At 44.8% G+C, this 13,545-nt stretch overlaps 1 protein-coding gene across 1 annotated transcript in view; it reads left to right on the top strand.

Moving 5' to 3' along the window:
• The first annotated feature begins 1,033 nt into the window (after positions 1 to 1,033).
• LOC126484882 (serine/threonine-protein kinase NLK2-like) overlaps positions 1,034 to 13,545 on the top strand; it is a 51,647-nt gene continuing 39,135 nt past the window's right edge. The window contains exon 1 of the mRNA XM_050108479.1: positions 1,034 to 1,339. Within this exon, the coding sequence (XP_049964436.1) occupies positions 1,034 to 1,339 (306 nt within the window). The remainder of the gene's footprint in view (positions 1,340 to 13,545) is intronic.

Genomic DNA, 13,545 nt, shown 5'->3' with positions numbered 1-13,545 from the left:
TACACCCAAGTTGACAAAAAGGCATAGTGCAATCTGGTGATGTCTCCATAATGGTGTGGGCTATGTTTACGTTGGATGGATTTGGTCCTCTCGTTATGCTCGGCCCCTTGGAGACCATTTGCGGCCATTCATGGACTTTGTGGTCCCAAAAAACGATGAAATTGTCATGAATAACAATGAGCCTCGTCCCCAGACCACAGTTTTTCGCAGTTTCTTTTAAGGACATTCTGGACAATTCGAGCGATTGATTTGGCCGCCCACATCACCCCAGATTAAACCAACTGATCATTTGTGGGACATAATCGAGAGGTCAGTCCGAGCGCAAAATCCTTCACCGGTAATTCTTTCGCAGTCATGGACGACTACAGAAGCAGCATGGCTCAATATTTATGCACGGGACTTCCGAAGTCTTACTGAGTCTATGCGACGTTTGCAGTGTTATGCCCGGCAAAAGGAGGTTCGACATATTAGGAGATGTCCCACGACTGTTGTCTTCCTGGTGTATTTTTAGAAGTACTTAAATAACCAATAGGAATTTAGTAATATCTCTATTTAAGTAAAAAATAATTATATTGTTAAGTAGTTTTGAAAATATGTTTGAGAAAAGAATATTCTTTATAAACCAGAATTTTGTTACATGTCTATTATTAATTACAAAGAAAAGAGCCTGATATTTTCACCACCAACTACAGACGTCAAGTGAATGACGAAACGCACGCAGCTGGGATAGTAAAAAAGAAAAAGAGATAAGAGGAACTTGATCCCTATTGGCCCACTGACCTCAGTACTTGAGAATAGCTGCATTTTGTCCCAGTTCCAGACCTGTGCTTCTGTGACTTCTACACCTGTCGGGAGATCTTGAAAGACGGAGCTTGTCTGATAGGTGACCTCGATATATAAGAACAATTGGCCGCATTCAGGTTGAATTGGGCCTCTCGTTCGATAACCTCGCATTCTATAGCTACATCTACATCTGCGTGGCACACGGTCACTTGAAGACGTGCGGTACGCTTGTGACGGGGCACGAACCCACATGCTGCGACGTGCACCTAAGCCGCCCTCCATGGCTGCCCTATACACCCTTGCCTCACAGGCCACGCATGAGGCAGTGCACCTGCTGTGCCAGACGCTGGTTTTTGACCCTGACAAACGAATAACAGTTGGTGATGCTCTGGCTCACCCGTACTTGGACGAGGGCCGCTTAAGATACCACTCCTGCATGTGCAAGTGTTGCTACACGACTCCGGGAGGCCTCAGGCAGTACACACCGGATTTCGAGCCTGTCGCACCCCACAGCTTTGATGATCTGTGGGAGAAGAAGCTGACTTCTGTTCAGCAGGTCAAAGAGGAAATGCACAAGTTTATTGGAGAACAACTGAATACCAGTAGAGTCCCGTTGTGCATTAATCCTCAATCTGCAGCTTTCAAGAGTTTTTCCAGGTAAGGCTGCAACCACAGCCACAAGAGGCAGACATCTGGAGGGCTTTCTCTTCTCCTACTTCATCCCTTCCCCGATAATAGTCGATAAAGCTCTATGTCGTACTCCGGACATGCTGAGAGGGTACAGTCCACACCTTCCTGTACTTACTATACGTTATTCACGTGCAGGCAATGCTCGATCAGCTCCCTACGACACTCGCTCGCGAGTATTTGTCCTCGGTTTGGCAGAATACATTTAAGTACCTGGCAGATATTCATCGAACCCCCTTCACAAATCTCTGTTATTCCAATCTCGTATAGCACGCGGAAGGAACGAACACTTATATCTTTCTGTACGAGCTCCGATTTCCCTTATTTTATCGTGGTGATGGTTTCTCCCTATGTAGGTCGGTGTCAACAAAATATTTTCTCATTCGGAGGAGAAAGTTGGTGATTGGAATTTCGTGAGAAGATTTCGTCGCAGCGTAAAACGCCTTTCTTTTAATGATATCCAGCCCAAATCCTGTATCATTTCAGTGACACTATCTCCCATATTTCGCCTAATGCCTAAGGGAACGGACGGAATGGGAGGCGGTCTTACTTTATCTGAGATCAGAGCACTGAGCTCTAACCCGCTCAGACCCACTCCCTACGTGGCTATTTCGGCTGACAAGGTCCATCCCATGGTACGGTATCTGTTCCACAGTGGTGATGTTGTGTTCCAAGATGATACAGCCTACGTCCACACAGCTTGAATCGTCCAGGACAGATGTTGTGAACGCGAGGATGAATTGTCGCATGTCCCCTGGCCATCATAGTCACCAGATCTCAATGTAATTGAGCCTTTGTGGTCTACTTTGGAGAGAATGATGCTTGATCGTTACCCACCTCCATCATGTTGCCACTGTTTTACAGGAAAAATGGTATGCGATTCTGTTGACTTACAGGACCTGTATTTATTCATCCCGAGGGCAACGATCCTCCTACACCGTATCAGGCATGGTAATGTATTGCGTTTTTGGTATTTCCATACTGTCGTCCACCCGCTGCATCTATAAGTGGGGTTTAGTATTCAGTACATAAACGATTATCCGTAGTTAAATGGAACATGATTTATTACATGCATGTGTCGTGGATTGTGATGTAAAATTATTACAAATGGGCTTAGAATTCATTGACATCCAGATTCAATACCAGCCAGTACACACTGTGTTCGGACGAGGCAGTACGTTTGTGTTGGTTGGATCCTCCTAAACGTGACTGACAGATGCAAATATCCTTCAATTTGGCCTATATAACAAACTGACGCATGTGCCAAGTTGGAATTTTGAGTCTGCCGTTTCCTACACTCACTATAAATAAATTAATTTCAATCGTTATAGAGTGGTAACCGGTTCCAGTTGTGAACTACCGTCATCAGATCATAGCATCTAATGGAACTGGAATTATAACGAATATGATGCGTTATAATCAGTGAGGGTATGTTGCTGGTAGTGCATTGGACAGATGTTGAACGAGTAGACAGTGTAATGTTTGTATTCAGCATCACTGGTTACGTCTAACAATGCTCTTTCTGACACCAGTGCATTAGGAAAACGGATCTCTCGACGGTTGTTCTAGAAATGAAACTACACTCCTGGAAATGGAAAAAAGAACACATTGACACCGGTGTGTCAGACCCACCATAGTTGCTCCGGACACTGCGAGAGGGCTGTACAAGCAATGATCACACGCACGGCACAGCGGACACACCAGGAACCGCGGTGTTGGCCGTCGAATGGCGCTAGCTGCGCAGCATTTGTGCACCGCCGCCGTCAGTGTCAGCCAGTTTGCCATGGCATACGGAACTCCATCGCAGTCTTTAACACTGGTAGCATGCCGCGACAGCGTGGACGTGAACCGTATGTGCAGTTGACGGACTTTGAGCGAGGGCGTATAGTGGGCATGCGGGACGCCGGGTGGACGTACCGCCGAATTGCTCAACACGTGGGGCGTGAGGTCTCCACAGTACATCGATGTTGTCGCCAGTGGTCGGCGGAAGGTGCACGTGCCCGTCGACCTGGGACCGGACCGCAGCGACGCACGGATGCACGCCAAGACCGTAGGATCCTACGCAGTTCCGTAGGGGACCGCACCGCCACTTCCCAGCAAATTAGGGACACTGTTGCTCCTGGGGTATCGGCGAGGACCATTCGCAACCGTCTCCATGAAGCTGGGCTACGGTCCCGCACACCGTTAGGCCGTCTTCCGCTCACGCCCCAACATCGTGCAGCCCGCCTCCAGTGGTGTCGCGACAGGCGTGAATGGAGGGACGAATGGAGACGTGTCGTCTTCAGCGATGAGAGTCGCTTCTGCCTTTGTGCCAATGATGGTCGTATGCGTGTTTGGCGCCGTGCAGGTGAGCGCCACAATCAGGACTGCATACGACCGAGGCACACAGGGCCAACACCCGGCATCATGGTGTGGGGAGCGATCTCCTACACTGGCCGTACACCACTGGTGATCGTCGAGGGGACACTGAATAGTGCACGGTACATCCAAACCGTCATCGAACCCATCGTTCTACCATTCCTAGACCGGCAAGGGAACTTGCTGTTCCAACAGGACAATGCACGTCCGCATGTATCCCATGCCACCCAACGTGCTCTAGAAGGTGTAAGTCAACTACCCTGGCCAGCAAGATCTCCGGATCTGTCCCCCATTGAGCATGTTTGGGACTGGATGAAGCGTCGTCTCACGCGGTCTGCACGTCCAGCACGAACGCTGGTCCAACTGAGGCGCCAGGTGGAAATGGCATGGCAAGTCGTTCCACAGGACTACATCCAGCATCTCTACGATCGTCTCCATGGGAGAATAGCAGCCTGCATTGCTGCGAAAGGTGGATATACACTGTACTAGTGCCGACATTGTGCATGCTCTGTTGCCTGTGTCTATGTGCCTGTGGTTCTGTCAGTGTGATCATGTGATGTATCTGACCCCAGGAATGTGTCAATAAAGTTTCCCCTTCCTGGGACAATGAATTCACGGTGTTCTTATTTCAATTTCCAGGAGTGTATTTATGGAAAAGCTTCTTTTTATTGCGGCCAAGACAAATAAATTTACAGTGAACTATTAAAGACAGTGTATCTCCTCGACTGAGTACGTCAGGTATTACTTTTCTTTTTTCATGTGTTGCTAACAATAAATGCCTACAATTTCTCTTGGCATATAAATTTGATCAAAATTCTGTTTCACGCCTGATCAAGGAATCTATTGAAGAAAAGAGCATAGAAATGTTTCTGTTCCTTGGTCAATCATCAGTTTCTCACTGTCTTGGTCAATGTTCACATGGATACATACCTGACACCCCCAAGGCTAATAATATTAATAGAGAGTTTTCAGTAATTCAGTGTCAAAACTGAAATAGATGACGACGGATACAACAAGAAGTATATGTCATTAAGCAACTAGGTGTCGCAAATGCTTATTGAGAGAGTACTGAGTATCCAAGACGTCTTTGGATGAAACTGATAATGAAACTATATTAAAAGGATTCCAGTCCTTTATTGTTGAGATCAAGGTTACAATAGAATTCAAAATAAGCACCATTAACATCAGTGCAGAACTGATATCGGCGTAGCAGTGCGCCCCTTGTTCAATACAAAATATGTGTCACGTCTTGCCTGTGTGTAGCCATTGCAAGAATTCCTTTAAGTGGTTCCTTCTGTGAGTTCACGGGCATACATGGACTTCAGTACTTGTAGGATCTGGGCATCTTGTAAGCTTATGTCCAGGTCCTCACTGCCCGATCCACAGAAAGCTCAAGTCAATGTTAATAATTCACCTACTGGTTCTGCAGAACCACCTTTACCCAGTCCTGCTGGAACCAGGTTCCCAATCTGATATGTAAGGCTACCTCCTTCAATAACGTCGGTAGTTGTCCTTGCTAGAAAAGTTTGTAAATTAGCCACCTGAGTAAAGGCAAATGTTCAAATGTGTGTGAATTTCTAAGGGACGAAACTGAGGTCCCTAGACTTACGCACTACTTTAACTAACTTAAACTAGCTTTCCGCTAAGGACAACATACACACCCATGCCCGAGGGAGGGCTCGAACCTCCGGCAGGAGGTGACATGGCGCCTCAGTTCGTGACATGGCGCCTGAAACCGCGCGACCACTCCGTGCGGCTCAGTAGAGGACCAGGTATGTTTACTGAAAATTATCTCTGACGGCCTCGCGTAACTGTCAGTTTTCATCCACCCAGCATGCGAATTATGAGTGCTCTAGATGCCTTCTCCAGTAAATTGCACTTTATCTATAATCAGAAAAGCTTCAGGAACAGCTTCAGGAATCAGAGTCTTTGTTAGGCTCTCGCAAAAGACAACGAACAAAATCCGAGGTGGATAATCATCTGGTCCCAGGGCATGTACTCTGGTAGGACAAAATTATAACACCCCAGAGTTGACAGGCTGCTGCGGTGTAGAGACTGAGGTGCGGCGGTGGGCGGAGACGGTAGTTCTGGTAGTGGTGGCTGGGAGAACACACTGAAAGGTACATTTTTTTCCAACTTGTGCTGCAACATTTGTAGTACGCTGAGGCTACAGTCACGCCCCCACGGGTTGGCGGAGTGGAGGTCCCAGGTACCGCTGCTGAGACCTCCGACGCTTGTTTTACCCACTCAGCGACGTGTGCTCCAGTTTTCCCAGTCTGACGAAGTTTGGAAAATGCCAACTGCCAGCGCCTACCAGAGTTCTCATGGAGATGTGAAAATCCAGAAGAAGTGTTCGCCACTGGGGGGTGAAAATGGCGGTTGTCAGAAGCTCGGAGACCTTCCCCGCCCTGGTCGCGAGCCGCTGCATTCCAAGGCAGAGGTTCGGCTGCTGTTGTAGCAAGCCTGGGAACTGCTTATCAGTCGTATGGCATCAGGTTCACAAGACGAGGACTTAGCGCTCGGATGTGGTCTGGCAGAGGGTGTACGCCCGACATGTCGCTAGGACTGCGAGGCGCGGCTCGCCCTGTCTCCTCGCAGGTAAGGACGGCTGCCTCAGCTTCCGTCGCCTGCCCTTGGTTTTCAACACAGCCGCAGCAGAGCTTCTATTTCCACGGAGGTGCTCAGAATTTAGTGGCGGTCCCACAAAAGGAATGAAGCAGCTGTTAACGCAATACATTCCATACAACTGTGAACAACTAACAGCAGAAATTTCTCCTGTACTTTCCTCGGCCACTTCTCAAAATAGTTCAAATGGCTCTGAGCACTATGGTACTTTACTTCTGAGGTCATCAGTCCCCTAGAACTTAGAACTACTTAAACCTAAGTAACCTAGGGACATCACACACATCCATGCCCGAGGCAGGATTCGAACCTGCGACCTTAGCGGTCGCGCGGTTCCAGACTGTAGCGCCTCGAACCGCTCGACCACCCCTGCTGGCGCCACTTCTCAAAGCCTACTTCCTCATCTGTAGGCATGATAAACGTCAGGGGTCTTCTTATATTAGGCCTGTGTATCGTCCACGTGCCCACAATCCTCAGCCGAACGTAGTATGCAGTATGTGGTGTCACCGCCAGACACCACACTTGCTAGGTGGTAGCCTTTAAATCGGCCGCGGTCCGTTAGTATACGTCGGATCCGCGTGTCGCCACTATCAGTGATTGCAGACCGAGCGCCGCCACACGGCAGGTCTAGAGAGACTTCCTAGCACTCGCCCCAGTTGTACAGCCGACTTTGCTGGCGATGGTTCAATGTCTACTTACGTTCTCATTTGCCGAGACGATAGTTTAGCGTAGCCTTCAGCTACGTCATTTGCTACGACCTAGCAAGGCGCCATTATCAGTTACTATTGATATTGTGAATCATGTACCGTCAAGACCGACGTTCATCATTAATGGATTAAAGTTAAGTATTCCACCAGCTACGTCCGTTTTTCTAAATTCTAATTTCCTTGTCATGTTCCAGACCACACGCAGCCTGCGTGAGCTAAAACGCGTGCATTTCGGCCTCCTTTAGTAAAACGGTGTTGGCTCTCTTGCCAACCACAACACAGTACATGCATAGATCTCCGTGCAGGGAAACATTCGTGGTATATTCGGTGAGCTCTTCGGCCACTCTTTTCAATTTTGCCGTAAACAAAGTGCATGTCTCACAGTTCCCCCATTTGTAGCACTTTGTGTTATGTTGTGCGATTTTCAAGGAGACACTACATCCATTTTCCATATGCAGTTTACTGGCTCATCTACAACGTCAGGTCGTAACACCACTACGTACCTTTGGTGTAACGACGCTTACGAAGGTGCTTTTTGTTTATCTCCTTCTCATCGTGAGTACTTCCCACACTTAGTGCTCACTCAGTGTGCGTTGGCGACATCTTGTGGCTTAATAAACATATTTATTGTTGGATCCGTCGTAATATCTGTTAGTTTTGGCTTGTTACATAACACGCATTCTATTGAAAGCTCTCTGATGGACCCTCCATCGGCGTGCACCCCAAGTTTCGCGTTCATCAGTGCAGGCGACATTTATCAGTTACTCAATAATTAAAAAGTTATGTACCTCCTCTAGCCAAATCTTTTCTTCCTATAGCGGCAAGTGAACACCATATGAGAAGTCACTCTACGCTATTACATGGAGGTGGTACTCAATTTTACTGCTGATTATACCGTAAGGTTTTCATATGTTTTCTTCCATCGCAAATAATACACCTTTACTGTGCTGGGAGAAAGATGAGTGAGCGCGCTGCGCGAGAAGTGAATAAGATGCTTGACTGTATTTATCTGTGGTTCGCTTGCTCGACTGTTAATTGTGCAGCGCTGGGTATTCTCATTTGAGCAATGACAGCGAGCAGCTTTATTTTTAAAGGAGAAGATCTGATATTTGTGAATCTCATTTAAATTACCTAGAATACTTCATTATGAAGATGAAAACATGTCTTTAAACATATGTTATTAATTCTACTGATGGAGAAGTTTCGGAGGAATTTTTCAAGCTAACGAATGCATGTGCGTGAATGAAATGTCTGTTTGTCAGAAGGAAACCTTTGTCCATCTGAGAAGTCATAATATTCATGATAAGTGTTAATTTGATCTCTTTGTTTTCATTATTTCATGAGTAATGCAATTAATGCAAAGGTTTGTAAATTTTGTATCGAGAGAATGTAATAATTGTTCGGAACTTCTCATGTTACATTTTTTTTTTTGTAAATAATCAGAGTTTAACCTTTCAAGAACGAGTTCTTTAAAGTAAAACCCACCCCCATCATTCTTAGTAATGTTTTGAGTATTTCTGTCGTGGGCGTTACACCTTACGCCACACGAAGCCAGATATTGTTTCAGAGAAACATAAAGAAATTTTGTAGTGAGTAGTTTTGCTGTTAGTAGTTTCCTTTAGCTCCTGTAACTACAGATTCCTATTTGCTTTCGAAAGCGTCAGTACACCAGACACAAAACCACATGCTCAGGATGACGTAAGTTACTTTTATTTCAAGGCATTTCTCACTTTGCATTCTTTTGAGGAAACAGCACAAATAATTTTCAAGTGTTTTGCTAAATAAGGAGATTAATTCACTGCCACCAGTGTAGGTAATCTCAAACAGTAATTTTTTCTGAGTAGAGCAGTATTTTGCATTTGTGGATATTTTAAGTATGACACTGCACATCTTGTTCCGAAACTTCCGTAATGTACTTCAGTGTTGAGTTTTCACTGATCACGCAATTAGCTTCTTTTGGCACTTAGTTTGATTCCTTTTCATTATTTCGAATTCAGTATTTCATTAAGTTTAGATTTTGTTTTGCGACACTGTTCACACGCTCAACACAGGGCCAAACAACAGTCAGTATTACTCAGCGGTTGAGTAAGACATCTAAAGCAGACGCTATACGAGAAGAAAGTTTCTGAAGAAACTATATTCAATATGTACATATATAGATGATATTTTTACAGAAACGTGACAACAGTTATCGAGCCATAAATCTGCGTGTGCTACACGGCACTGTATTACAGTATTTATATTCGTAGAGACAATCCGCATTATTCGGTGGTGACCTTTGCTTCGGTGCGGTGTGTTTAGTTTTGTCTAGCGGTAGGCCGCCATTGTAGTGTTGTCTGACAATTAACGTAAGTTTTATCTGTATTTTGAAAATTTTGAAAAATATAATAGAAATTGTTATTAGAAAGTGTGTATTATTGACTTAGTTGTAACCTCTCATGATCGCAACCATTAATTATAATTAACAAAGATTTTACAGGACTTCGTAGTGTGGACTCGCATTCGGGAGGACGACGGTTCAATCCCGTCTCCGGCCATCCTGATTTAGGTTTTCCGTGATTTCCCTAAATCGTTTCAGGCGAATGCCGAGATGGTTCCTTTGAAAGGGCACGGCCGATTTCCTTCCCAATCCTTCCCCAACCCGAGCTTGCGCTCCGTCTCTAATGACCTCGTTGTCGACGGGACGTTAAACACTAACCACCACCACCACCACCACTTCGTAGTGCAGGGAGCTCATCTCCCCTAGCAGGATTTAGTCGGCCATTACGCTGACTGTGTTATTTAATTAAAATATCATGTCATAATATTATTTAAATGCGAGAGACTTCTCAATTTTGATCTTCCATTAATTTCAAAGTTAAAAGGAGACAAAATAGATTTCGTTTATTAATATTTAGAATACTGAGTGAGTTCAGTATGTTTCATGTTGGCCGCCTAACGGCAGACGAGATTCTCTCCAGTTTTGCCTTGCAAATAATGAATAAGAAATATTGAAAGGCATTGGTTCAAATGGCTCTGAGCACTATGGGACTCAACTGCTGAGGTCATTAGTCCCCTAGAACTTAGAACTAGTTAAACCTAACTAACCTAAGGACATCACAAACATCCATGCCCGAGGCAGGATTCGAACCTGCGACCGTAGCGGTCTTGCGGTTCCAGACTGCAGCGCCTTTAACCGCACGGCCACTTCGGCCGGCGAAAGGCATTACATTCCGCAATATCTCAATTAATCTTTGTGTAATTTGGTATTGTAATTGTCTGTGACAGAATGCTCGCTCGAATATTTGACCACTACGAATGTTCAGTTGGCGGTCATGACTTGTATAACATGTCACTTGGAGTTTGGTTAGCCAAGAGTCACAGTTTGCATATTAAAATCGGAATTTCGCCGTGTTCATTTCTCTCACACGTTCGCATCCACTTTGCGGTACTCCACTGTCAAGTTCTAATCATTATTCTGCAAAAGTATCACATCTGTTCAAAGCTCCTTACATACACTTTCGAACATGATCACGGCTGAGATCCGAACTCCATGGATTTTAATACCTACTCCGAATTTTTCTTTTGTTTCCTTTACTGCTTGCTCAATATACAGATTGAATAACAACGGGAAAGAGGCTACAACCCTGTCTTACTCCCTTCCCAACAACTGCTTCCCTTTCATGTCCCTCGACTGTTATAACTGCCATCTGGTTTCTGTACAAATTGTAAATAGCCTTTCGCTCCCTGTATATTTACCCCTGCCACCTTTAGAATTTGAAAGAGAGTATTCCAGTCAACATTGTCAAAAGCTTTCTCTAAGTCTACAAATGCTATAAACGTGGCTTTGCCTTTCCTTAATCTTTCTTCTAAGATAAGTCGTAAGGTCAGTATTGCCTCACGTGTTCCAACATTTCTACGGAATCCAAACTGATCTTCCCCGAGGTCGGCTTCTACCAGTTTTTCCATTCGTCTGTAAAGAATTCGTGTTAGTATTTTGCAGCTGTGGCTTATTAAACTGATTGTTCGGTAATTTTCACATCTGTCATCATCTGCTTTCTTTGGGATTGGGAATATTATATTCTTATTGAAGTCTGAGGGTATTTCGCCTGTCTCATACATCTTGCTCACCAGATGGTAGAGTTTTGTCAGGAGTGGCTCTCCCAAGGCCGTCAGTAGTTCCAATGGAATGTTGTCTACTCCGGGGGCCTTGGTTCGACTCAGGACTTTCAGTGCTCTATCAAACTCTTCACGCAGTATCGTATCTCCCATTTCATCTTCATCTACATTCTCTTCCATTTCCATAATATTGTCCTCAAGTACATCGCCGTTGTATAGACCCTCTATATACTCCTTCCACCTTTCTGCTTTCGCTTCTTTGCTTAGAACTGGGTTTCCATCTGAGCTCTTGATGTTCATACAAGTGGTTCTCTTATCTCCAAAGGTCTCTTTAATTTTCCTGTAGGCAGTATCTATCTTACCCCTAGTGAGATAAGCCTCTACATCTTTACATTTGTCCTCTGGCCATCCCTACTTAGCCATTTTGCACTTCCTGTCGATCTCATTTTTGAGACGTTCGTATTCCTTTTTGCCTGCTTCATTTACTGCATTTTTATATTTTCTTCTTTCATCAATTAAATTCAATATTTCTTCTGTTACCCAAGGATTTCTACTAGCCCTCGTCTTTTTAACTACTTGATCCTCTGCTGCCTTCACTACTTCATCCCTCAAAGCTACCCATTCTTTTTCTACTGTATTTCTCTCCCCCATTCCTGTCAATTGTTCCCTTATGCTCTCCCTGTACAACCTCTGGTTCTTTCAGTTTATCCAGGTCCCATCTCCTTAAGTTCCCACCTTTTTGCAGTTTCTTCAGTTTTAATCTACAGGTCATAACTCAATAACCAGAATTATTGGATCCGTCTGCTCGCTTCCGTCTCTTACTTACATGGGTGCGATTCAAGGCGATACGCCTTATCCTCCAATCACGTCGTTTTTGCCCGCAGCAGATGTTTTCGTGACAGTTTTCCCGAATCCAATAGCCACTGTATACCATTTATGCAGTGGCAAGTGGAAAAGCCAGTGCCTATATGACCTCGTATATGAAATGTGTCAAGTGTGAGGTACCCACGATGACGAACTGGTCACGATTAGATGTGTTGATACAGCTGGTGTTTTCCGTACTTCGTTCCGCTGTCAGACCGATGGCCAATTCAATGTCTGGCCGCACCGCACGTGCCTGGTACACAACACTGTTCCTTTTACTCTAAGACAGCTCTGCTCTCTCTCTCAGGTACAGCTGTCCTTCGTCGAGCTGCTGATGAGCGCATGTGATCCGTACTTTCACCATCTGCTTACTTTCCGGTGTCCCGTCAGCCTAAATTCCATTTTCACACGTTCTTGTGCCCCAGTTGCTATGGTAAATGTTTTTGGTCTGGAGCTCGTTTGACGTACTAGTCGTGTGTGTTTCAGCCCAGTGACTTCGCATTCTTACGGCCTAACATGTGAGAGTAACACGTTAATGCACGCATAAAACTTCCGAGAGCCAACTTATGCTACAATGTATCCGGCTGTTGTTCTCCATAATTAAATTCGCTGCGTATTCACGTTGCTTGCCAGTCAGATAAGCGCTTTCCACTGAGAATGTAATTTCCGCTTTCATGCTGCTGATACTAATTTCGTTTTCTCCAGCACAAAAAGGAAAATAAAGGCAGTTTTATGAGGCCCTGTCACCAAATAACATAAACTCATCAAGAAACGATCTACGAGTTAACGTTTCGAGGAGGTGACTATTAATTGTTACAGCGGAACTATAACAATCTTGTTAATGATAGGTCAACTCACAAGGAACACCGTTCAGCTCATCGCCTAGACATATTGATCTACGTTGTTGTGTACTTACTTCATTCGAGATGAATACCGATTTGATATATTCCCCTGTTCTTCTGCAAATGAGATTGTCCTAGTAACCTAAAAGTTTACGGAAAGCTAAGCTCTCCCCTTTATACTAACTTCTAATGCTCATGGCAGATTTCTGCAATCGACATCTACTGGTCGTATCGGATGTTTTACCCAGTGCTCAAAAATAACTGTAACAATCATTTTGCGAAACCAACCTCTGTATGTAAGCGGCAGTGTCCAGATTGACTGGGTAACCGACTCATCATCGCCCCGCCCAAATCACAAAGGACAAAAACTTGAAATTTGCAGAAGGTGTTGATCTCATAAGATAGGCATGTTTGAGGCGGGATGTTTTGAAATTCTATCACTAAGCGGGTGAAATACGAAACGAAAGGGTTTTTGAAAGCATGTCACTGTTAAGACAATCTTGAGGCTAGACCAACGAAAATTGGTATTTGGTTTCTGGGTGACAAATAAAGACATACATGTTTCAGAAGTTTTGGAAATTTAA

The sequence above is a fragment of the Schistocerca serialis genome, chromosome 6 (assembly GCF_023864345.2).
Source record: "Schistocerca serialis cubense isolate TAMUIC-IGC-003099 chromosome 6, iqSchSeri2.2, whole genome shotgun sequence".
NCBI classification, from domain to species: domain Eukaryota; kingdom Metazoa; phylum Arthropoda; class Insecta; order Orthoptera; family Acrididae; genus Schistocerca; species Schistocerca serialis.
The sequence above is the reverse complement of the archived record's forward strand: the minus strand, read 5'-3'. Positions and strand labels throughout refer to the sequence as shown.